This window comes from Callorhinchus milii, unplaced genomic scaffold, assembly GCF_018977255.1.
Source record: "Callorhinchus milii isolate IMCB2004 unplaced genomic scaffold, IMCB_Cmil_1.0 Scaffold22, whole genome shotgun sequence".
Taxonomy (NCBI): Eukaryota; Metazoa; Chordata; class Chondrichthyes; order Chimaeriformes; family Callorhinchidae; genus Callorhinchus; species Callorhinchus milii.
The window spans coordinates 3,297,990-3,324,665 of NW_024704763.1; the positions used below are offsets into that span (position 1 = coordinate 3,297,990).

The 26,676-nt window shown below is 39.5% G+C and overlaps 1 protein-coding gene across 1 annotated transcript in view; it reads right to left on the bottom strand.

Annotated features, from left to right (window-relative positions):
• Positions 1 to 26,382, bottom strand: part of hmg20a (high mobility group 20A) — a 43,180-nt gene extending 16,798 nt beyond the window's left edge. The window contains exons 1-5 of the mRNA XM_042343007.1: positions 26,342 to 26,382; positions 6,237 to 6,332; positions 4,767 to 4,914; positions 2,079 to 2,129; positions 145 to 357 (exon numbers count right to left, since the gene is read on the bottom strand). Of these exons, the coding sequence (XP_042198941.1) occupies positions 145 to 357; positions 2,079 to 2,129; positions 4,767 to 4,914; positions 6,237 to 6,332; positions 26,342 to 26,373 (540 nt within the window). The 5' untranslated portion in view covers positions 26,374 to 26,382. The remainder of the gene's footprint in view (positions 1 to 144; positions 358 to 2,078; positions 2,130 to 4,766; positions 4,915 to 6,236; positions 6,333 to 26,341) is intronic.
• Positions 26,383 to 26,676: the final 294 nt, after the last annotated feature.

The following is a 26,676-nucleotide window of genomic DNA, read 5'->3' on the forward strand; positions in this document are numbered from 1 at the left end:
GATGTGATCTAAACAACAAAAGCACCAACTGTACACAATTATTTCAGGGTAAAGTGTTGAAGCCACTTCTAGCACCTGTGCTTGTGAGGGTGATTCTGAAGCGAGGATATTATTGACCTGGTACACATCCCCCAATTCTCATACCTGCTTATTGTTTGCCGGGAGTTTGCTCCACTCGTTTCCTAACATTCTGGTGATCTCAGAGAACGAGACATCAGGGCGCTGTGCTCGAAGCTGTTCCCGCCGTTCGTTCAGAAACCTCACGTAACCTGTGAGTGGAGCTTTTGGTGCATTACTGTCCTTGGCAATTTTTTTTCTTTTCCGTCCTTTGGGCCAGCCCCCTTTCTTACCAATTTTCTAATTAATTACATGAAAAAAAAATTCATCACGTTAAACACAGAGCGCAGCAGAAAATCTTCACTTCCAGTTAATTTATTTATAACTCCGATGTCACACCACAAAGAGCAATAGAACAGTATGATCTTGACCCCAGCCAACAGCCATACATATACATGCACTTTCTGGTAGGGTTCACTGGGTATATGATCAGAAACTGGAATCCTGGCTCAGATTCTACCCTCCCTAGCCCAGGGCCAATTGTACTACCTACCTCCCCCTTACTGCTGCCACTGTGGAATTCAGTTAACTCAGCACTGAATAGATATTGAACCTGGGACCTGATCTATACGAACGAGTCAGTTTTATGCAGAGACCAGTGTTAGATAGCTTTTTTTGCATTGAGAGCCACTGCCATAAACATTCAAATCCTTATGAGAGGTTTATTGCAGCTGCCGCACTGCTACTAAGCAGTAGTACTAAGCCTTTGTTTTATATATTCAGTTGGAATTATGAGAGCAAAATGAGCTCTGGAGTGAGATCCATTTCAGAGGTAGATATGGTTTTTGCTAATAGAATCTGGAAACGAAAAGAAGTTTTATAGACAAAAAGTTGGAAGCTGTTACCTGTGTTTTCAGACATTGATATTTGAACATTTGACAGTTGAAGAATCTTCTTTTTCAGTTTAATAATAATCTTTGCATTTTGATATAGCGCTTTTCACATCTTCTACATGTCTCAAAGTGCTTCACAGAATATACTGTAAAGTGAATTGACTGTATATCTGTGGGCGAAACGCAGCAGCCAATTGCGCACAGCAGTGTCCCACAAACAGTCGTGGATTGAAGTAACCAATTTATTATTGGTTTTTTTTCTTGACGGATTATTATCAGGCGTGTGGAGTAAGGAAACTTGCTCAAGGTTTCATCCTGCCGGGAATCAAACCCAGGTTTCTCGTTTGTGAGGCGAGTGCTCTAACCACTGAGCTACAGGACTCCACAGTTTAACACTAAGGACCTCAGCATCCCAGGTTTTGGGGAACAAAATAAAGGTTTCTCCCTTCTCATTGCTACCTAGCAGGTATTACAGGAATTGAGCATGCGTGGAGACTTGGGAGTACAGAATCTGGCTTAGTTACACTCCTCAACTGCCGCGGCTTATGGAGAGTCCCCAGATCTTGTGGAACTGTATCACAGTACAAAACAAATATTTAATGGCTTTAGGGGAGAGGTGGATAGGAGAAAATTGCTGAGGGACAAAAATAGTAATAAACACAAGTAATTTAAAGAAGATTTTTAGATCCCAATAATCTTTTTATATACTCTAAACTCCTGATAACTAGTCACTTTAAGGGAAAAGGGCTCAGTGACAAGTTACCAGGAATTGCGATTTAGACATATAATAAATCTCTCAATCCGGGAGACTGATAGCATTATGACTTAAGTGGTGGTAACAAGTTAAGCCAGAGTCAGATTATCAAGAGTTCACTGTACATCCATTTAGGATTCACTATTGTATCTATGTCGGGTAGAGTTTTTAAATTTTTCTCTTACACAACACATGAACTACATCGGAATACAACACCAGAGACAAGTTTCACGTCATGCACAGCAATGGATATTTTAAGCCTGCAGCAAAAAAAATTATCCCCCAGACGTTAGCGATAGCCAGGAAGAGAAATGAACATGCTGTCCATGTTAACACAAAGGGGTGCCTTATGCGATAACAAACAAAATGCTTACATTGCACATTGTCACAAATGTGCAGCACTGCTCCTTCCTGCTGTGGAGACTCTACACAGAACCCATTAAGATCACATATCAGACTGGCTCCCTCAGCAGTGATCACCCTAGTATCAACTAAGCCAGCTGGCAATCTTCAAATGACCACGAAGGAGACAATATTCCAAAAAAAAAGGGTTCCAAATAGATTTGGGAGCATCATTTTCAGAAGCCAGGGAATACAAAGGGATTCCATTGTGGATTCTCTCGACCGAATTCACCACCAAATTCTAATTAATTGACATCCCACAGTCCCTTTGCCTTGATCCCTCCCTTGTCTCCTTCAAGGCATGTCTCAAGACCCTCCTATTCGATTGCAGTCTCAGTCACCTTCCTACCCCTACCCTCCAGATCAGGTCCAAATCGCTGACTGTCCAGTATCTTGGGACATCCTCCTGACGTGAAAGGTGCTATACAAATGTAATTTGCTGTTGTTGATTGATTATCTCATTAGTGTTTCCAAGACATTGCTGAAGATTTCTTTGTGATCAAAGCAAAAGAAAATATAAATGTAACCCTGTGAGGATTACATTGACAAGGACCTTAAGGATCCCTACATCACAAAGTTAGACATATGGTTTTTCCAAATGGTCCTGGGAGCAAGTCGTAAAGAACTACATGTGTAGAGACCACCTGGAGACTAGGAGTTTTTTTTAAATTGGAAGCACTTCCATTCTTTGAGCATGTGGGTGGCCTGCTGAGCACACAATCACCAACCTATTGGTCAACCTCCCAGCATTTTTTCAGCACCTTGGTGAAACACAAAGGATATTATGTGGTGTGATTGATGGATATTTTATACTTTGCTTTAATATTCAGGATAGCCACATTTTATAACACTAATACGTGTGGGAATTGACATTATACAGTACATAGAGGAGGGAGTTTCTCCCTGTCACCTGGCCAATAAACCTCCAGATGAAATTATTCACTCATTTGAAGGCTGTTTCTGGGACACTGCTGCGGACAATTGGCTTCTGTGTTTGCCTATAAATACACTACAAAAAACTCTGAAGGTCTTTGAAGCGTTAATGTGATACTGCCTTATATCAAATGCAAGAATAATTATAATATACATTATATGTATTACAGTGAGGGGTGTTCATGCTAAGAAGTGCTTGTTCTCTTATAGAATCCATTAGGGTTTAACTTGCGTTTATTGCTAAACATACTAATTAACGTTTAAACATAACATTAGGTCCTTATAATGGGATTTCCATAACTCCCTGCACAATCCCTTGCACTTGCTTTAACCACAGCTGGGGACAGTTTTGTGCCATGAAACTACGGTCATTAGGATGTGGTTAGGGAGTGATTGTTTCATTCATGGTGTTACCGAGAGAAGACTTTAATCTCATCAGTTTGTATTGCATTCAAACTCACATCAGAAGATGAAAGAACAGTGTTCTGTCTCACTGCACCACCCATATCTCCACCCCTTTAATCCAACCCTTTTCAAAGTGGCAATAGAGTTGACTTTACACTGTGGCAGTGATCTCCTTTAGTTGCTCTCAAGCCTCCGCAGGGAGGCATTGTATTGCTGTGTCCGGCTCTAAATCGGTCTCTATCAGATGTATAGTCACTATCATGTCCTGCACTGCTTGTAGCATGCCAAGATTTATGTAGTTACAGCTGTAGCTAAGGATGCAGAACTCCTCAGAGTAGAACACTGCACCTGGTCAATCTCTGTCAGTACAGAAAGCCCTTGTACTTGTAATGATTACCATGTTATAATATCCAAGCAATTAGAATTAACCATTAACTCTTGACTTGACAGTAGCTCTTGGGAATGTGAGCGTCCATGGACAGTAACCGTTTGTTATTTAACAAAATCAATTCAGGTAACACTATAAAACTGAAAAATCCCCTATTGGAACTGAGATGTCAGGCTAGTTGGATTGCTCTAACACTTACAAAGAAACCTTCAATTAAATATTTAGTGCAAGACAGTGCTTGATATGCTCAGCTCCTCTCATAGCCTGATAGAAATTTGCAGGTTTAATCCCGATCTGTGGTGAATTAACCCTGACAGAAAGTGGATGTGTAAATGTCGAGCTCAGCTGTGATGTTGCCCGTGGTAAAATACCCTACTATCAGCAATAGAAAGATAGTGAGATACAAGAGGGATTACAAAGTCAGTGAAATACTTCCCACTTTGAAGGAAAAAGGGAGTCAAATGCCTTCAGGAAAGAAGGGGAACGGTGGCACAAAAAGAACTTCGCAGAAAATTGAAGGCAAAATATTTACAAATAATTAAAAAAACACTTTGCAGAAATAAGCACAGAGAAAACCTTTTCTGATCCTTACTGGCACGTGGTTCATCTGAAACACCCAGTTCATCTTTTAATGTTCCACCTGCTCTCCAACCCTTTTTATTCACATGTTTTTATCCTGCCTCCTCATAACGATTGAATCGTTTCTTTGTAATTTACATTTACCCCTTCCCAATATGTTACACACTCACCCTTGGTTTCACAAAAGGATCAACTTTATTTAGTCCTGATTAATCAACTGAAAAACAGCAAAATGAGCCTATTAAATATTGGAATTCTACATGAGAAACATATGGTAGTTTGTGCCTGGGAGAAAGAACACTGCCTGGACTGTCCATGTGACTGCGAGGGATGTATGCAGATGGCTACCACTCACCTCCTCCTCACTTCTTTGCTCATTACTATCTGCTGCCTGAGGCAATTCATTCTGCAGTAGCTGCACCTGGGACAGATCCTCCACAAACTCAGGATTGTTCAGGGATTGGGAGACCCCAGAACTGTATGAGCCTTCTGGGCCCGAAAAGCTGTATCAAAAGAAAAAAAGTTTTTAAAAGCTCTTTGTCCAAAAATGATCTAAGCTTAGCACTTGCATATAACAGACACGTTAACAGACAGAGGCCTGTATATTTTTTTTACTGAGTCCTGCAGGATTACGACCACAATGAATATCTTGTAACAAATATCATCTACACATCCAGCCACTGCTGGCAACAACTGCAGCTAATAATAAATTATTGTTCCACAGGTGTAAACATTTTACAGTAAGATTATATCTTTCAGGTTATTTTTCTGCATCAAAATAAATCAGACGTTAACATGACTGTAATGTGATTTCTGTGGCACATTTAGTAATAACTATGCAGTTTACCATTACCAAGCAATGGTACCTTTCATGACACTGGACCAGTTAGACTTTCCTACCTTTGACGTGTAGGATTGAGGACATGTCTACACTGCTAAGACTTATTGATGAACAAGGCAAGCAGCAATGCCTTGGAGTACTGTGGAACAAATTCAACTCCAAGGAGACTACCCAGGAGGATTGTTATGGCTGAGTTCTTTGTCCATGAAAACTGGAACTCAGCCATGTGGTGATTAAATACATATCAGCACATGTGAAGTTCTGGAGCTTTGTGCCATTATGCTGCCTAACTAAAAAATAGTTCATTTGTTCCAATGACAAGTATGAGAGTGGTAGAAGTTAAGGTAGCTTTCACTGTGGGCACATACATAACAGAAACTGTAAGAAAGCTCCCACTCCAAACTATTTGTATAGTTCAGTTCATATATGGTGCCAATATTCACTGAGCCATTTGGGAAGAAACAAATCGAGTCAGGCACTTTTAATGCACTTTCCTTGCCAATAATTCTTTAATTGGTCATTTACATCATGACAGTGTGTGGGACGTTGCTAGGCATAAATTTATTATTGTGTTTACTACCAAAAATGCACCAATAAATGCTATGAAGTGCTTTGCAACACCTGACCTTAAAGTCACTATGATATGCAAGTGAATCACTCATTCTCAGTTTGGTACACCAATACATACCATGTGATTTAGCAATTTTTACTGCATCTTCAATTTATTTTAAACTTTTCTGAAGTGAATAGCATTTTTAAACAGTGGGTATCTTTGCTGTCCTCTGAAAGGAAAGGACATCCTTGATGAACTGTGTAATTTATATGGTATTGCATTAAAAGGTATCGTAATGATGCCAGATTGAAAATGGAGGAGACATTTTACCCAATTAACTTCCAGATGCTTGTGTTCACTTAGGTGTGAATGAATTAATTACAGTGCAATAATGAAATCAGTGACCTTTGGGCAAAAGTATATAAACATACCCTGCTTCGACTGTCAAATCGGCGCTCTCCTTCGATACATCATCATCAGCAAAAAGGGGAGGCAATGCTGTGTGTGACATGAGTCCATCCATCATTCTGAAGAAGATTTTTTAAAAAAAGTCAAGTCCCATTAAAGAGTGCACAGCGACAGAATCAACTGATTTATAGACTAAAAATCTAATTTTTTTTAAACAATTCAAGATTCTTTTACATCATCATAAAAATAGTACAAATAATCCAATCCAGTTTGATTGGTATTTCTCTCCATGCACTGGACAACCTAACTGACCAGAATCAATGAAAGACCAAAGTTACATTTCAGCATTTTTGTTGTTATCACAACACTGTCTGATTGTCAGCATTCGTCTATTGAAAAGGATCTGAAAGAGTGGATTAAATGTGTAAAGTCCTGTAACCATGCCAAATCAGTTAGTTTAGCAACAGGCTGGTTTACAGTCTTGATGACAATTTGGGGCGCTACATTTGGTTTGGCAGCAATTTCTGCCCTGCCCTGGAATAGTTCACTGAAACTCAGTACCAAGACTCACGAGCAATGACCACTTGGCAAAGTACCAGAGGACACCCAATGCACTTTGAACTTTCTGCTCAAAAAAGGAGAATAAAAGTCAAAATCCTTTCAGGAGGGGAGATAAGGATGGGGAAAAAATGTCAGCTGTTAAATCTGGTTCTTACAGATCACAATTTACATTCTAACATGCGGGCCTGAAGGAACACACATCTGGATTCATTCATGCAAAGAAACTCAGAATGGTATATTTCTGAGGTATGGGATATAAGATATGAGAAATTATTATCTCATTAAATATCTGTAGTGTTCACAACTATGAAAGCAGACCATGGGAAAGAGTTCATAAGTTGCACCACGCTGATAAACTGTGGGCGGTGGAATTAACTATTACTTGTACATAGAAATTGTATTGAAATGAACACCATCTAAGATATTTTGATGAAGTTGAATGAGTTTTATCCCCAGTGAAACTATCAGCAGAGAGTGCTCCATGTGACTACTTGATGCAAAATTACAGATCAATGTACAGATCAATGAAGCACAACCAAGAGGACTGTGGCACCCTAAAGTTTGCAACAGCAAAGAGGTTAATGTATTCCAACTATATATAGAGAAGGAAACAAGAAATCAAACCACACAATAAATGAGTCAGCTTTTTAACAGCTATTAATTAAATCAAACGGGAAAAAATAGTGCAATTTTTAAAGGATTGTATCGAATTAGTAGTCTAAAAGAGCAGTTCTCACGTGTCATACTGAGCCTGATTCAGTTCCCACACAGCATCAACATCTGGCTTGCTGACATTACTGATGCACACAGGCAACACAAGTTGCGGAGGAAGTGCTCGGGTGGTGGGTGGGGGGAGATTGTAATAAAACAATAAACCTAAATAAAAGGCCATGAAATACTTGCTGCATGGCTGCCTAAATAAACTAAGCAATCTTGTTAGTCTGGTCCTTTTCTTAAACATTCCTATTATGGCTTTTACTGTGTTTAAGACAAGAAGGAAGGGGAAGTTAACATTTGCAGAATCACATATGGAACACATTCCCTTTATTCACACAACCCACAAACATTTGTTCTTTTTGTTTTAAGGGTCTGTGTGGGAGCGGAAAGACTAGGCAGATCTGGAATCTGATGTCACCACAAAATTAAAAAAAAGAAATAAGGAGAGTCTTCTGGATTTGCTTAATGTGTCCTTCTTAACAAAGCCTCCAAATGCTTTAAATGCTTTAAAGTAATTATCACTTAATTACTGGAAAGTAATTACTGGAAAGCACTTTGAGAATTTTTCATTGTATAAAATCCTTAAAACAATGCAAATTCTAACTTCCTTACAATTGAAATGTTCTTTTTACTTCAGCTGTGTCTAACATACTATTTTCAACAGAAGGGGCAGGCAGATGACCTGCACCCAGGCCTCTGGCCAATATGGTTCTCGAGACAGCGGTCAGATGGTATTTAAAAGAAACCACTGTTGGCTTTCCTCCAAATTTTGTTTTCTTTCCTGTGGGAAATCATCTGCTGTCAGCTCTGTGTGTTCCTGACAGTGCAACTAAGATCAGAAGCATATTATGCAAGCTTATTACTTATGACCTACATTACACGACTTTATGGCACATTGCAGTGGAAAAGCTCAGTGTATTTTTCTGTATCCAACACTCATTAACCCATCATTCATATTCTGCCTTTCCATCCCTCCCATTTTCTCTCCTCCTCCTGAGGGAGGGAACTCGTACAGACACCTGGTTTCATAGGGATGTCACCCTCCGTTACATCCCACATACCTTCATTCTTTGTGTGTTGAGGAGCAAGAATGCTAATCCTGCAAAGTGTTCCAGCTAGACTCAGTAATTCTAAACAGGAAAGACTTTTGATGCTTTTCAGTTGAATAATTTGTGCTGCTGAATCATGAGATAAGACTTGTATAGCATTCTGGTGAAATGGACAGTAGAAACTGGCTACTCACTACTTTGTTTATCCCTCCATTCATCCATGATCTGAACAATATGCAGACCAGAAGGAAAGCAGAGAAAGAAATTCAGAATTTGTACAGAATTGAATGTTGGTTTAAAAATGTGCCTCTACCAGCAAGATAGCATCTCCCCAGTGCAGCAAGGTAAGCATGACTGAGATCAGAAACTGTCCCCGCCCAGTTCATAAAGTAGGTTTTCATGCGCACAACTTGCCTTTAAATTCAACAGAAAAGGCTCTAATCCTACCACCGACATACAATGAGTTTGGTCCTGTGTATTTAGAACTGTATTTTATGCAATATCTGTAGATCAACCAATGTAAGGTTTTTTCAAATGAATGCTGAGAGCCACTTAAGTTTGACAAACTGTATTTGAGGGATTGCAAGTCAATAAAATCCCACATGTTTGTTTTTGCAATTTTCAATCGTCAGTTCTGCTCTTTCTCCCTTTCCAATACCTGCAAAATATAACTAATGCATCAAATTGAGTTCTGCATTGTTACTGCAGTTATTCAGGTTTATTAGTCACTATTTCCACAGGGATGGATTTTCAAGTTCTGCTGACATTCATTTTATTAGCATAGAAAGTTCCCTATTGTGCTTGATCCAGTAATAAATAAAAGTAACTGTGTAGCATTGTATTTGACAAACTAGGACCACCTTTCCAGTTTGCAGGGTAAGGTTCATGAAAGAGAGACAATGTGGTGAACAACCAACAATAAAACAAATCACTACATACCTATTCAGGAATGTCTGCTTAAAGCCAGTTCACCCAGGGAGTCCCATGCTCAGTGCCTAACTCTAATGAGGTTTTTTTTCTGGGTCTGGCATTCATTTTAAAGAGCTCAAAAGGTTGAAGGGCTGAATGGACCCACTGAGATTCAAACCTTGAAGATTCTTGCCCCAAATCTAATCCTCAACCAATTGAATTCCCTGGGAATTTAATGATACTACATTGTTATGAAGTACTTACTTCAACTACAATTTAATAAAAAAAACAGAACTATTAAACAAAAGAATGTTCTCTGTTTGGGCTAATAAACACATTTCTGGAAGGAACAAATTCCACAGAAAATATGGATGGAAAGAATTAAGTGTGGTGCCAGATAAATTCAATGATTTAAGACAGACATACCCAAATGATAGAGTCATCATTGGGGGGGTTTTACTAAATAAGGTTATTGAAGCTCAAATCTTATGCTATGGCTCCCTTCTTGCAATTGTGTTGGCTGGCAGCTTTAATTAATCTATTAATAAAAGTTTTTTTACTCTTAAAAAATGTCTCTTTTGGACTTGAAGTGAGAAAAACCATGAGCACATGATAACCTGTGAATATGTAACTATTGTTAAAAGTCCTGCATAACAACTACTCTGACCGAATGGCTCACCAAAAGATACTGCAGACAAAAATAATGTAAGCAGATTTATTTAAAAACTACCCAACAACCCCCAAATAAAAACTAGTTTTGCTTTATTGTGAACACACAGGCTTCATTCGCAGAAGGTATTCCTTTCATAACAATATACATCTCTCGGATGCTGTTCAGATGCATGTGTTGATTGCTGGAAAAACATTTGATAAGGTGGGGATAACTATCACTCCTACCTGGTCAGTACATGACCCAACTGTTGTTTTCCCTTATGACTCCTACAGGCAGTGACTCACACTAAGCTATGGGTCCATTCCCTCGCCTCAGTGGTAACTCTTCATGTGGGTATGAGTGTAGACAATATATTTAAAGCATATTATGAATAAGAGCATCACAGTGAAACAAAATCCTGTTCTCCACACGTCTACTGGATCATCAGATGAAAATTGGAAATTCAGTTGAGATTCTCCCCTAGCTTAAGAATTATTATGCCAACTGAAGTGTCCATTTTCTGCAGCTGAGACTGGCTAATTCTGCAGAAATTTATCTCACCCATAAGGATTACGATTAGAACAGTTTTACTCTGACTAGGGATATTGAGAAACTCTGCTCCTAATTCTGAAAATCAGGTGAGAAAGAGTTCAAGACAGTAAATCCCATTCCTTCCGATGACATTATAAACCAGTAATTATATCTCAGGATTCACATAGGAAATCACTTGAGCATTCTTCTCAGATTTTGAATTGCATCTACGACAGTTTATTCTGTGATATAATAAATATTTCCGAGTAAGAAGAATCTCATTGTCCCTTATCTTAACACTTGCTAATTCTAATTGCCCAACAAATTAAAAGTTGAAATGCCTTAACAACTTATACCCATTATTTAAAAACAATGGATGTTTTGTCCCAATGGATCACCACAAAGACAGACTGAGCAAGAGCACTTTCAACAAGGATAGGAAAGAATGAGCCAATTCTGCTTGCTCATATCACTGGAATGCACTGTGCTCTATTTATGACTTTTAAATATTTACCAATGGACAAGCCACACAGTGAGCAGGTGTTCTATTATGGGAATTCACTATCACACTAATCTAGAAAAGGGTGGAAAGACCTTGTTGGTTAAGTGTGCAAATGACTCCAGAGCTCTCGGCAAGAAACCGATCTAAGATGGTCTATCTGTAGGCTTAGTAGATGTTTGAGATGTTATATTTCTCACACCACACAGTAAAAGGATAATCAAACCATATGCTGAATGACAATTATGATGATCACACCCACAAAATCAAAATGGCAACAGATTAACAGAAAGTGGATAATAAAGTTCTCTGTGTTTGGCAACATTGCGTTTCTGTTGAGAAAACAAAATAGTGGCAAAACATTTTATAGTGGGGACTAAAACGTGATGTTCCAAATAATAATAATAAAAATGGATTTGTAAGTGTCAAATTTCACCTGTAATGGGATGTGAGCCACCACTGGTAAACTGCATCAGAATTGAGTTCCCACAGATCAGAGGGATACAAATCTAGTGAATAGGAATCAATATTTAGAAATCCTTTGTGAATCTGTGGCAAATATTGAGATCCCAATATTGCAACAAACAATATATAGGATAACACGGAGACAGGAGTATTATAAGAAAGTAACACAGAGGGGTTTTAATGCTGTTTCTCAAATCATGAGTGAATGCTTGAGTAATTCATGAACATGGACAAACATTCAGAGGTACAATATGTTCTCGAAGCTCACTTTTACTGATGTGCTGGGTAATGTACACAGGAACCAATTTTATTTCATTTTCTACAAGCAGTTTCATTGCTGGAAGTAGGTATCATGGCAGGCAGCAACCAAACCACCCACGGATTGAACTTAAATGCTATGGAGCCACACAATTTTAACTGCTGTGCGATTGAGCTGTGTTTTCTGCCTGTGGGTCCGGAATAGTACATTATGTGTATTTGAACAGCTGACTTTTTTTGCTAATTATTTTGAAGTTTCTCCACTTCCCTGGTCTTTGAGAGCAGGTTACCAGTTACTACAACTACCTGGTAACGGGTATGTAAAAGAAATGCAATGCAGGTTAATCTCACAGTCATTTTCAAAGTGTAGTGATTGTATATTTTTGCCAACAAAATATACAGTCACTACACTTTACAAGGTATCATGTGAAGCACATTGAGATTCAAAGACGTGATAAAGAGCTTCATCAAATGCAAGGATTATTTTTATTTATTATTACCACTCTTGCATTCCATTCCTAAAACAGGCTGAATCAGTCTGAGAACATAGAATACGGGGATCTTGCATCCAACCGGTCCTGATTTAGAATGCAAATTGAATCAAACAGGAATTAGATATGCTGAAGCTAATTCTGTGGTTGCTTGCACACCTCAATCATCGGAACACAGCAGCCTTATTTATTAATAATAATCCTTGCATTTGATATTTCCTTCCGAGGAGTCTCTTTCCCATATCTGACATTTGTTGCTTCTTGTTCCCAAGCTGCTGCCAATGATACTCTTGGACAGATCCCAGATGGCCATCTGATAGAGATAGCGTATTTCCTGGCTCAACAGGGAGGCACCTGGTTTACGCTTGGTAATCTTGGAGTAGTAATTAGCAAAGTGAGGTAAAATGAACCTGCATCCCTCCATGGCTCTCTGCCATAACCCATGGGCATATTAAAAAAAAGTTGTTCTTTTGCCAATTGTCTCCCCATTTCTTCATTTTGTTAATACAAATAATTAAAACGTGATTATTTTGATCCAACTTTCTCCCCTACTCTTTGACACCAGTTCTGTGATCATAGTAACACCTTAATATTCTGTTTTTGAACATTTAAAAATAAATGTATTTTGTTTCAGAAACTTTTTTCTGGATATACTTTTGGATCTACAATACCTCAAGTTGAAAGTTTTATGTACCAGGATAATGGAAGAAGCATCAAATGTATTTTATTGGATATCGTGCACCCATATTTAATCTCAGTCTACATTAATTATGGAGTGGTAGTCCCTCATTTGTTTCAATGTTGAGGAATCTTACAATGATTCACGTTTCAGTGGTTATAGTCAGTTGACTAAAGGGGCAGGACATTCATGTTTGTCTGGGTCAATGAAGTAACAGTGCAATTCAGAAATACAATTTAAAAAATACCTCAGGGGGCATCGAGTCCTTCAGCATGTCCTTCTCCTCTACAAATTAGCATATGTAAGCTGCTACCATGGATAACACAAAAAGCATTTGTTGTGATGCATTAAATGTACGATTGACAACAAAAAAGTCAAAAAAAAATATTTTTGCTGGACATGCTTTTAGGAGACCCCCTCCTCCCTACACAAATTTCTGGGGGCCTTCAAATCACACACAAATTCAACATTGTTTTAGTTAGCAATTTTCGAACATCAGAAGCACTGGTTTGTGTTGTCATGGTAACAAAGAGGCATGTTGTTCAGTAGCTCTGCATGCAGGGAGTGCCTTATTAGATCAGCTTTTAAATGGATTGATATTGCTACATTTCCACAATAGAAAAAACAATTGTTGCTCATGTTTTTTTGAAGCCATGTAGATCCCAGTACAAGTGTAATTATGACTTGTGCTGTAATTCAATCTTAGGGACACAACACACATAAACCATTAAATATATGTAATTTCATAATGTTTTCATTGTAATACAAATTACTAGTATGAAAACAAAATCGATATCAGTAATCTAACCACGCTCTTTCAAAAAAATGCTGAACTACTGCAGTTAGAATGGGCACCATATATGGTGCAAAGTGTTTAGTTATGACAAATGCACAGAACAAGTCTGTTGCTAAGCAAATTCTGACAGCAGGACATTTTGCGGAGGTGGTCCCACTACTAAGTAAAACAATATATCTGCAGCCTGTACAGTGTGGGGACAAACCACAAAATACACAGTCAATTCACTTTACAATACAATGTGAAGCGCTTTGACGCATCTCGACGACATGATGCAACTATTATGATACACTAAGCCCACTACAGAGTTGAATTCTGACTCTGGCCTGCCCGAGAATAACAGCAGTGCACTACTAACTATAATAAATAAAACCGACTAAATGGAATTACCTGTCACTTATTCTTCACCTTGATATGTATTTTATCTATGCTTGTCGGAATTGGGGACTCATCAAAGGATTTGTTTTAACACAGAGTTATTAGGATGTGGAAAGTTGATGTACAGTAAATTATGTAGTTTAAAGTGGAATTAGATAAACACATGAAGATTAAAAATAGGCGTTTTGGAAGAAACATTATCGAAGGTAATCAAATGGCTTTATTCTGTGCTGCAATTTCAGATTTTAAAAGCACAGATCATTACATTTGTGCTAATTGGATGGTTGTGCTTAAACGTCCCACAGTTATTAAAGATTTTACTGCAAAATTACAGCAAGTTGAATCATTTAATCTTCAGTCTGTCAGCATATTTGCATGGAAAAAATTCACTGGTCCCAATACAGGTAGAGTGCAATTGAAAAACTTGAATCCTGACCCGGAAATGCCCAAATGAGAAATGTCCTAACCAGTCTCTGTCAACTGATCAGGAAGGACAGCAGTCGGGAAATCACAACTGGAATCAGTGCTTCTAGTCAAGGGGTACAGTGAGTCACGTTTCCTACTCCCAATCTATATACAGTGAGGATGCCCCAAGGCGCTAGATATGCCACAGTTATGAATGAAATATATTCTCTTGATCTGGCCCTTATAATTACCGTTTCAAAATCACTGTTTTTAATTTCTAGAGTTAACATTAATTTTCTGCTACATCAGTGAGGTTTGACATCATTTAAATGTATATAAACCAAAAGGATTTCCGACCAACAAGGGATTTCAATGTGTTCTGACAGTCAGCTGTTGTCTCAGATAATTAATGTTATATTTCTGATATAAGGAGAAAATATCGAGTCTAGTACAGCAAAACTTCCAACTATTGCTCTGGGGTTTGCATGAAATCTTCCCTTATGAATTGAATCCCATCCAGTGTTACAGAATTATTAATCGAGTGTTATGCAAGAGGTGATCACAACACTCAAGCTAATGTAAGATTTCTTTTAATATTAATGATTCAAGAGTGAAACACGATGGCCTTGAATGAGGAATGTGTAGCTGAGAATTCCTTGCCACCTATGTTCTGACCTAGTACAGGGGCAAGAAACAATCTGTGTTGCTGTACTTGACCTTGAAACACTATGAAGTTACCTGGGAAACACTGTGTTTAGGATATGCTAACCTAACTATTTTCTAAACAGGATTTCTGTTAACAGATTACAATCAATATCTAATTCCTGTTGATGAGCAGAGTGAAATACATATTTTTGGGGATCAAAAGCTTCTGTTCCACACAATAAAAGCAATTCCAGTAAAATTGAGGCACTTCTGTTTGCAAATGATATGATTTGATGGGCTCACTGGAGGATCTTATTCACCATGCTCACCATCTTGAATAGGCCATTTGTTAAGACAATGTGATAGGAATATTGGGTGGGGCGGGAAAGAAAACACCATCCATCAAGGAAGTGTGATGAAAAGGGATGAAAACAATCTGGTCGTTTTAGTCTTGCTTCAATGATAGCAAAATAATAATTAATAATAGCAATTGAGATATGTTATTATTATTAAAATCCCATTTTAAAATCGTAAAATCAGTTTCAAATTTTAAAATCAATTTTGTAGCATGAAAAATGCCAAAAACAACAGCACTCCCTAGAAGGAAAAAGGAGTCAAACGGGGTCAAAAGAGGAGGAAGGGAGACTTTTTTAAAAAAAACTCCAGAAATGAATCCTATATTTAGGAGACAATAGGTTATTCCATAGCTAAATGAACTTGGCACATGTGCATACCCACACACACAAACCCCTTCCTTTCCTAAGATCAAATGTAGCACAGCAATTGCTCAATAGCCGGTTGAAGCCAGCTTGTACAGCCTAGACTGGGTATTGCATCTCTTACCTTATGGTGACTGTGTCTTCGTGCTACACCAGATCATACACTTTAGCCCTAGACCACCAAGGAACAAGATAAAACCTGCAATTCCCACCTTTCCATAGAACCACTATCAAATATCCTCCCTCCTTTACTGAAAGCAGTGACTTGCGTTGGCAATCAGGAACGGTGATCTCGATGTTTGTCTCCTTCCATTTCAGGAGCACAAGGTAATTGTACATAACACAGAGATAAAAATTCCATCTTTCAGTATCGGAAAGGTTCAGGACCACACTAGGCAGCGGCTGCATGAATTTAGCAATAGAGAAGGCTCTGTATACTGTCTTGATAATTTGACATGAAAAATACTGGAAACAGTGTACATGATATGATGGTCTTTAAAATCTCAACTGGCAGAAATCCAAAAGGTTGGAAGATAAATCTCCAGACAAACAAATGGCTGCAAAGCAGTACAATTTTCAACCCATTGCGAGAATGCCACATTTTATATGAGATGTACAATAATAACTAACAACAACGAAGATAATAATAATAATAATAATCTTTGGATCTCACCCAGGCAGTTCAAAAACTCTGAGAAATTGGCTGCCACCCTATTAGTGTGGCATTTCTTAAAGGTAACATAAAAAATTGAGGGTAGCAAGAGACTAGAGGTAGCAAGGACTTTGACCCAGATCCAATACCTTTGCACAACCAAGTATATTCTATGTCACAGCTCAGAAAGTGGGTTTTCCAATCTGAGACATGGTTACATAACTGACAGTAATGACAAAGTACTGAAAAATTAAATTTGGCCAATCAAGTTCATTGACTGATTAATCGGCACTGCCTAAAACTGTCCCATAAGTTTAAGAAAGTGACAATTCAGAATCCTTTACTCCATGAAAATATACAAAATCATTCAGCAAAAAATTTCCAGGTTACTAAATTTAATATTACATTCTACAAAGTTTCACTCAGGTAGAGTATACGAAATGTTCACAACTGTTTGAAGTAGAGTTTTGAAGAAATTTACTCTTCCTGTAAACTGCTGCAAAATTCCAAACACACAAGCCAAAGAGTTTCAAAATATCTTGTTACTATCACACAGTGCTTCAACCACAGAAAAGGATTCTGCGGAACTTGACCCACCAGAAAATTAGACATTCTCTATCATAACTGGAATAGTACAATGCGGTTTTGATCTGTTGTTCATTAGCAGGGTATTTCATGCCCTCATTGCTCAGAAATGTAATCCGAATGAGCTGCTGTTCATTCAATAGGATGTCAACACATCAAAACAATGAACCGGCGTCAAGCCAAAACCCTGGATCATTTTAATGGATCATCACATTCACCCAACCGTGTATAATAATCAATAAACTGTTGAATTAACAAATGAATTGGGTAAGTTGTAATGACCTTGGATGTCAGCACAGAATAGGTGAGCTGTTCTTTAAAATGCATCACATTTTTGATCAATGCAACTTTTGTAGTTTGCTTGGGGGAGAAATATCAGTAGTGAGAAATGGCAAACTTTTTCACTTCAGGAATGCTATATTAGCATTGATTACTTAGTCTGTGTAAACCATGAACGAGGTAAAATGAAGCTTGTTCTGAGTAGCTCATCTCCTTCAGAGGAAGACGGGGAAACATTGAACAGGACCGAAAGGTACTGTGAGAAAGTAAACTCCCACCACGCCCCAGCCCCTCCAAGTTCATTAAGTTCAACAGCAAAACACATTAAATATAAGGTCATGATCAAGATGCAAGTAACAGCATTGGCCTGCCCTGCCAAGTCCTGTAGTTCAGTGGTTAGAACACTTGCCTCGCAAGAGAGAGACCTGCGTTCGATTCCCGGCAGGTCAAAACCTGGCAAGTTTCCTTACTCCATAAGGCTGATAATAAACCCTCAAGAAAAAAGAACAATAATAAATTAGCCACTTCAATCCATGACTGTTTGTGGCACATTGCTGTGCGCAATTGGCTTCTGTGTTTCACCCACAAATATAAGGTCAGTTCACTTTACAGTATATTCTGTGAAGTGCTTTGAGACGTCTCGAAGACATGAAAAGTGCTATATCAAATGCAAGGATTATTATTTTTGTATAATTGAACCCAGGTCTCTCACTTGCGAGGCGAGTGCTCTAACCACTGAACTACAGGATCCGACATAACATGTAAATGACCCACCTCAAACAAACATAAAATTTCAATTTTAAAGGGTATACACAGAAAATGCTGGGAGCCTGAGGCACAAAATTATCCATCTACTTAAAGACAACAGAATTTGTGGATTTTCCTGGAATGTTATTATTTCCACCATGAGCAACACAACGTTCCCATGTTAATTGCAAATAATAACAACACATAATGGATAAATAGCAGGTAGAAAGATCTGCAGTTTCAGATCTGTCCTTTTTCCCCTTCATTCTTACTTCTGCATTTTCAACGGTATACAACAACAAGATTACATTTGCATAGCGCCTTTCACGTCAGGAGGATGTCCCAAGGCAGTGGACAGTGTAGAGCATTTCGGACCCGAGTTGGGGTTGGCGGGGGGGAAGGGGGGTGACCGATGGCATGGTCGAAGAGGAGGGTTTTGAGGTGAGACTTGCGGGTGGGCCGGGGGATCTGGAGCAGGCCGGAGCCGGCTGAGCGGATGGGTTGGTAGGGGGTAGGAGGTCACAGAGATAGGGTGGGGCAAGGCCATGGAGGGCTTTGTAGGTGAGTACCAGGATCTTGAACTGGATCCTCTGAAGGATAGGGAGCCAATGGAGTCGGGCGAGAATGGGGGATATGGGGTCATGCAGTTTGGTGCGGAAGAGGACACGGGCTGCAGAGTTCTGGATTATCTGCAGCCTGTGGAGGGTGGAGTTGGGAAGGCCGACAAGCAGGGCATTTGCATAGTCTGGAGGTGATGAAGGAATGAACAAAAGTTTCAGCGGCCTGAGGGGTGAGGTAGTGGCGGAGTCAGGCAATGTTACGGAGATGAGGGAAGGCAGAGAGTGTCATGGATTGGATGTGGGGAAGAAAAGACAGTTGAAGGTCGAACAAGACACCTAGATTCCTGACTGGCTTGGTGAGTACAAATTGAACTCAGAATTCTTACAGGTTTAAGAATTCTGTTTAAGCTTTGGATCTGAAAGTGATACATGCAAGATGAGAGTGGATTTGTTTCATTGCTGCTTTAGATAGAATGGTGATTGCCTGTCAGGTGAGATACAGTCATCTCAACAGCTCTGATTATAAAACAGATGCAATAGGTGCATCAGATTCACAAAACACAGCTTTCCTCACAAACCTTCCTTTTCTGAACTCAGCACAAACCAGAAACCAAACTTGGTACCTTCCCATTCTGAATGTCTATGTACCTTGCTACACAGAGCATTTACTCAACAAGCCACTGAGAAAAAGCATAAAAAAAGTGAAAAGCTGTGCCTGTCGTTTATATGTGTCCGAGCTCAACAAATATATAATCCAAATAATTTACTACATAGATTGATGTGGCACATAAGCATATATGGCACATTCAGTGATGTTTATACTCCACCTGAGCCTCCACTCTCTTATTCCTTTCTCCCTCATGTATGTAATATGTTTACTCTTAAATCATTGATACATTTAGGTTCAGCCACACCACTAGCTCCATGAGCTGGAGTGACCAGCTGAGAAGATTGATAGACAGAGATAGATATGAGTGGCTGAACCACTCATATCCTTTTGTCTCAATACAACAACAAGATTCCATTTATAGAGCGCCTTTCACGTCGGGAGGACGTCCCAAGGCGCTGTACAGTAGGGTCAGGACCCGAGCAGGGGGGAAATGATCAGGGGGAGGGAAGGGAGGGAGCGAGGAGGGGGTAGAGAGTCGAGAGGGGAGCTGAAGGCACGGTCAAAGAGAAAGGTCTTGAGACCGGCCTTGAAGGAGGAAAGGGAGGAAGCAAGGCGAAGGCACTGGGGGATAGAGTTCCAGAGCTTCGGGGCTGAGAGGCTGAAGGCCCGGCCACCGATGGTAGGGCGGTTGGGGCGGGGGATGTGGAGCAGACTGGAGCCAGAGGAACGGAGGGTACGGGCAGGTAGGTAGGGGGATAGTAGGTCAGAGAGGTAGGAGGGAGCGAGGCCGTGAATGGCCTTGTAGATGAGGATCTTGAATTCAATCCTCTGGGGGATGGGGAGCCAGTGGAGGCGAGCGAGGGTGGGAGTGATGTGGTCACGCAGCCTGGTGCGGGACAGTACACGAGCTGCAGAGTGCTGCTGTTGAGGCCTACGTATAATGCTGGAACAGAGGATATTAATGCAAATGGACAGGTCCAAACCCAGTTATGAACTGCATCATGGTGTAATGTAATTCCACATAGGTGCAAATCCAGTTACATAGCACCGTGATGTTGCATACCAGATCTGCGATCCATACAATCACAGAATACTTCCAAAATAAATTACGAAATCCAAGGGCATATTTGGAAGATAGTAACTTTGTTAAAAGATTCAAGGCCATTACTGTAAAATTGGCAACAAAAGTTAGGAAATGGTTGATACTATTTGCATTTATACTCTAGTAAAGCAAATTGCTGTTCTAAATTGCCTCATGAAAGTCCTCTGAAAAGACAAATTAATTTCACACTATATGGCGTGAATCCAATTTATACAGATTGTCATCAAACACAGTATAAATGGGGCGTTACCCCAAATGAGAGTTTGCATATTTTGCTGTACCTGGGCCGACTGCCAATCTAGTTATCCCTTGAAAAGTTCACACCTGGAAAATAACAAAGCATGATCATGATTGAATTAAATTAATTCCAATTAAATCCACATCAACCTAGAAGACCATAACAAAGTAAAACAGTTGCTTAATATAACAGGAGTCTTTCTTTAAAAAAAATTAAACTACAGAAGACATGGGGACTTCTGCACTCAGTGAGCACCAACAGTAACCTTAACTCTGACAGAATATATAATCCAAGAGATTTCACTACCAATAGGCATTGTATTTACCAACAGGGATGCTAAATTGAAGGAATAGAGCTGGCAGATTCAAGTGACAGGCAGTAGTGTGACAGAATACTGTAAATTATAGGATTATAGTATGTGCCTGTCTGGAACACAACTTAAGCAAGTTTTACTCAAATATCATTTCTTCAGGGGAAAATGATCAAATAGTTCATTTGTTTCAAAACCTGCACCTGAATGTTGCGATTCACATGATGGATTTTGAAGCAAAGATGACAAAATGATCAAATCAACATGGCTATAACAAACAGCCCACTCCCCTGCCTGTTATACCCACACTCACACTGACCTGAATACAGCCCAGCTCCAACTATTGGCTGCACCCTGCTCCTTATAGGGGGGGTTCCACAAATGAACAAAATGGCGAGAATCCCTCTGACACCACTTTACCAGCGTCGCGACAGACCAATCAGTCCGCCAACCACAGGGACTACCTTAAATCTCGTGTAAAGGAAGTAAGCTATTACAATGAGGGGAATTCAAATACGAAGAATTTTATGTTTTCATTGAAAATTGTAATTTTTTATTGAAAACCAATGTTGCACTTTAAAGGCGCCGTTGACCTATTTTGTATTTGCGGAAGGCACCACAGGGTTTTCTCGATTGTGTCGCAGCGCACGTCGGGAGTTGAAGTTCAGGACACGCTTCAGCTTCATTTCAAAGCGCCCAATGGAGCGCCGAAAACTACACTTCCAGAGTGCTGCGCGAGTTCTAAATTGATTCCAACGACGAGAAGGAAAGGGATGCACGGAGCAAGTGTGCGGGTTTTTAATGTATTAAAGTTAGCCCAAGTTCGTAAACACAAAAAGTGCTAAATATTGACGCGGTTCTATTGCTGAATTGTATTTTTTTTAATCCTAAATATTTTAAGTATTTGGGTCGTATGAATTTAAGTAGCGAGAACCGTTCGAATTGTATTCGCCTTTTGAGAAGATTTTACTGCAGTGCAGTGGGGATGGGGGAAGGGGTTTGAAGCTACCCAGGTTGTTTTAGTCCATAATAGATTAAATAACCGATACAGTTAGTTAATATTTCTAGAGCTAAAGCTAAATCTGTAATTATTTCAATTTATCTTTTTTGACAAAAGCCTATATTTCAAGTTGCATCAGTAGTTAGGATCATGGCTCAATTTTTTTTTGCCGTTTTCCACCCAGCTGAGGTTTACCAACTGCTATCCTCAAAATCAGCTGATTCAGTGAAGTTCTTCCTGCGCTACATGGATTAATATTCAGTGCAACGGTTCATTTACTGTTATTTTGCCACTTGAGAGAAGGAAATAAATTGCATATTTCAGTCAATGTTCGTGTAATTTGTTCTTCACTTGTCAAAAGTGTTATTAACGTGAAATCAACATTTCACAGCCAAGGAGGTATGTACGATACATGAAATACTCTTGTGGCCAAAGGTGATAGGGAATTATGTCTGATCAGACACTCTATTGGAAAGTTGTATCTGTTGAGGAAGGACAGAATGGGATATAATTCCTGTTGAGTTGGAAGAGATCCCTGCAGCAAACAGGTGTATGCTACAGGGAGAAGGGAAAAAATAGAGGTGTATCTTTTCCCCTTCCCCCACCCAAAGAGTCTACTTTTACAGTATTATGGAGGTGCTGCTCCGAGGGAATGTTGTTGAGTGGTTCAATGGATAATGACAGCTCTCTGGTATATCGCCCAGATAGTGATTCTTATGTATAAACTAGATAGTGAGTGTTGGCAGGTTAACTTGTCAGTTGGCTATCACAAGCAATCTTGATTTTGTCCTTGCCCAATGTCTATATATGTGTACTTTGGATACCAATTACAAATGGGAACCTTGGCCAATTGTTCCCTTCCTGAGTCGAGGAATGCCAAGTCCAACCTTTAATAATATTTGTATTTGATTTACATTCACATTGAAATGCCTCTGTGTTTCACACATTCCCATGTCATAACTTATTTTGTTGACAAATGCTGCAACCATTTTCTGCATAGCTCATGATAGGCTGACCCCATTATTACAAGGTGGCTTGGGTTCTTAAAGCCAGACCATGTGTTATAATTAGGCATGCTATAAAAATGACTGCCGGTGAGAGTGCCTGGATAATTAAGGTGCTTCTGGGTCTTCAAGGTGTCATTGAGTTTGAAGTATGTAGTCAGCGCTGGAAACCAGAAGAGTACCGTATTTTTGGTGTCCTATGCTAGAAGCAGATCTGTGCTATACCAAGGCATATTATAATGGAATTGTCTTGAAATCAGGTTGGTGAAGTTTTAATAGGTAACAGGTAGGGAGGAGCATGACCATGAAGGGCTTTAAAGCTGAGAAACTTCTCTTTTTGAATATTGTTATTGGATCTTTGAAGTCTAGCTGAACAGGCAGACAGGGTCTTTGTTGACAATTCATCTGAAAGATGGTACCTCCAAAAATGCAATGTTCCACAGTAGCAATCTAGACTTCAAGAACAAAGGGCTTGAACTCAACTTTTGACCCGAGAGTGTTAGTGCTACCAAGTAAGCCAAGCTCACAAATCTAACAGTCCTACTGCTACCTTGGCTGAGATCAGGCGACTAAGTACCTGGAACATTTTTGGCCTGTTTAGCTGAGTGTTGCACCATGATGTGCATTTAACCATCAAGTTAGTGATTGATGGTTTTTTTTTGTTATTTTTATTATCACACACATTAGTTTTCCTGTTTATCTGTATGTATACATGTTTGACAATTCTTGAACACATTGTTATAATGATGAAAATGATCAAATGTGCCTTCATTATGGATTTCCTTGTATGGCTATTTATGTCTGTCTAAATACAGTACTTATATTGTTAAAGAAATTCCTTGAATTCTCTCCAGTATCTTTTCAGTGTGTTTGTGACCTTCTCCTCACTTGCCAACAAATAAAAGTACATTTTCTGTAAAATTTATCATTTAAAATGTTTGCAACTATAAATATTCCTGGTAACATTTTATTTCAGTAAGCAAATTACCAGCAAGTCACAGGGATTTTACCAGCTGCTCCTTAATGCTTGAACTAATTTCTTGCAACAGTATTTGCTACTGCTGTATACTTAACACCGATAACAAAATAGAAAATCACAATCCCCCCAAAAATCTATTGCATTGACATGTTGGGTTAAAAATACAGCATCAAAACCAAACAAATGCTGGTTTTCCCATAAAATGTGCTGAACTTAAACAATAGAACACTCTAATGTGCTAATTTTCTATATTCACATGAATGTGAAGGAATGCTTTACATCTATGCTGCTTGTCAGCGAACTGTTTATTCAGCTATTAGATTCCAGACATGTAATTAGAATGTTAATGACACTGCAGTGGCAATTTGGTTGTTCTTTCTTAAATTATCATAGGACTTTTGTTTTCATTTTAATTTCCCTTTTGGTAGAAAGCTTTTGTAACGAGTCATTTTTCTTTAATTTAGTTGAATCACCAAACCATCTGAACTGGATTATTTATTTGAAGAATAGCAGTCTTTCTGTTTCCTGAATCAAAAAGCACATTTCTTTAGAAACAGCACACTGATTCATTCTAAAAAGAAATTTTCATTAAATTATTTCCACTGTACAATACTATGATGGTAATGATCCTTGCAACAGATGCTGGTTTGATTGCCAGGCAAGACGAAATGTTGGGCAAGTCTCCTTTCTCCACACACCTCTGTTTACCTAGCAGTAAGTAGGAACCCGCTTGTCATGTAGAACAAATACCCATGGAATCATCTGAAATATATTTTCCATTGTGAAATTCCAAGGGTGAAGTGATTGAGGAAAGGGAAATTCATGGAAAAAGAGAGGGCATATACAGAGTACATGAGTCACTTCCTTCAGGAATGTTGGGGAAAACAGAAAATTATAGAAAGTTGATTTGGTTACTCCAGATGCAGTTGTGAACAGGCTGCATTTCAGCAACTGAATTCAAATCAGTTTTTTGGGGGGTTGGGGAGGAGGAGGTTGTTGGCCAGGACACTGGGAAAAAAAACCTTTCTTTTTTTGAAACATGCCATCAGATCTTTAACATCCACCTGAACAGACAGGCCAGACATTGGTTTAATGTCTCATCCAAAGGAAGCTATTGAAAGCTATTCAAACACTACTGAAATCACTGTCTAGGAAGCTTCCCACTGTTTGTCCAGCTTGGGCCACCCGACCTGTTGGGCTTTCCCTTGCAGGGTCAACCGAAGCTGAGTGGAAAGCATCCCTGCCCCCAGTATGCCCCTCCAAATTCTGCTGGCCGGTGCCCTGGAGTGCTGGGGTGGGGGGATTCACATGGCTCAGGGGATCAGACCAAGAAGACTGCCACCGAGGATTGACTCGAATCTGACATTCCAATGCCAAGCACTTCACTTCGGAGTCAAGATCACACATATACATTCCTCCCCCCCACTCCCTTCCAGGAGGTAAGTCACCAGTTGATCATTAGACATCTGACAAGTGCAGGTTTAAGCCCTCACTCGGTGGATGGGAAGGAACTCGGCGTTCACAGAGAGAATTAGGGGCCGAGCATGTCAACCGATTCAAAGTACACAATGATTTATAGAACCATACAGGTTACAGCGTCGAGGATGATAGGGCTACAGAGGTACAGTTTTTGCAGGATAAACCATGCATCGCTCATAGAGAAAAGGAGGAGGGATGTCATGACGTTGAAACATCTTAAAGGGAAATAAAAATTACATAAGCCCCCTGTAATTTATTCACCTCTGAAGTGCAGTTGGCGCGACCAGTGCTGAAACGAATGATTTTTGGAATGAAGGCAACCGATTTATGGCTCATTTCTCTCACCCCAAACATGACGTTTGTCAAATACGTTTACACCAAGACATACATATTACATCAACTTCTCTGGATTTTGTTTCAAAGGTATATGGCTCTCGTTTCCATTTTTCCACTGATTTTTGTAGCCCTCCTTGAAAAGATTTGTTCAAGGGGCACTGGGGGGGGGGGGGGGGGGGGGGGTGAGGTGGCAATACTTCTAAGATCTTGTCAAGTGGATCACCAGACTAAGTTTGGACAGCGCAACCTGAACTTTATACAATTGTATTTTGTTCTGTATTTAGTATTTTGAAAGATTTTTTTTGTGGGGGGGGGGGGGTGGAGGAAAAACGTAGTCCAGACTAAACGTCTTCAGTAAACGTCTGCGCACTTTGCTCTGTGTTTTTAATTTTAAGCAAATTAACTTCAATATGACCGATTATTTTTTATAAAAAAAATCCGTTAACTATTACCTTTCCACATAAAATCTCATTTAGTAATCCAATGATCTGACCTGGGGAAAAATGTCTCCCTCCCAAAGCACATCCACTTAACGGCACGGCACTTTAACTCCACCCGGTCTCTGTTTTTTTTTCCTTCATTAAGAGTTGGGGGAAAGATGAATATTGGGTGAAGTAAAAGATGCGTCTTCAAGTTTTGTCGGTTCAGAACTACACCACCCAGCGTTCACTCGACAGTCGGAGCCGCCGAGACGCGCGAGTGCTGCATGCCGGGACATGTAGTTCTCCTCGCTGACGACGGTTTGTCTTGGGTCAGAAGCTCGAGCTCTTCGGTTTTTTTTGAAAAGGACCTGGGTGGGGGGGGCGGTGCGCGAGCGCTTTGGGGAGG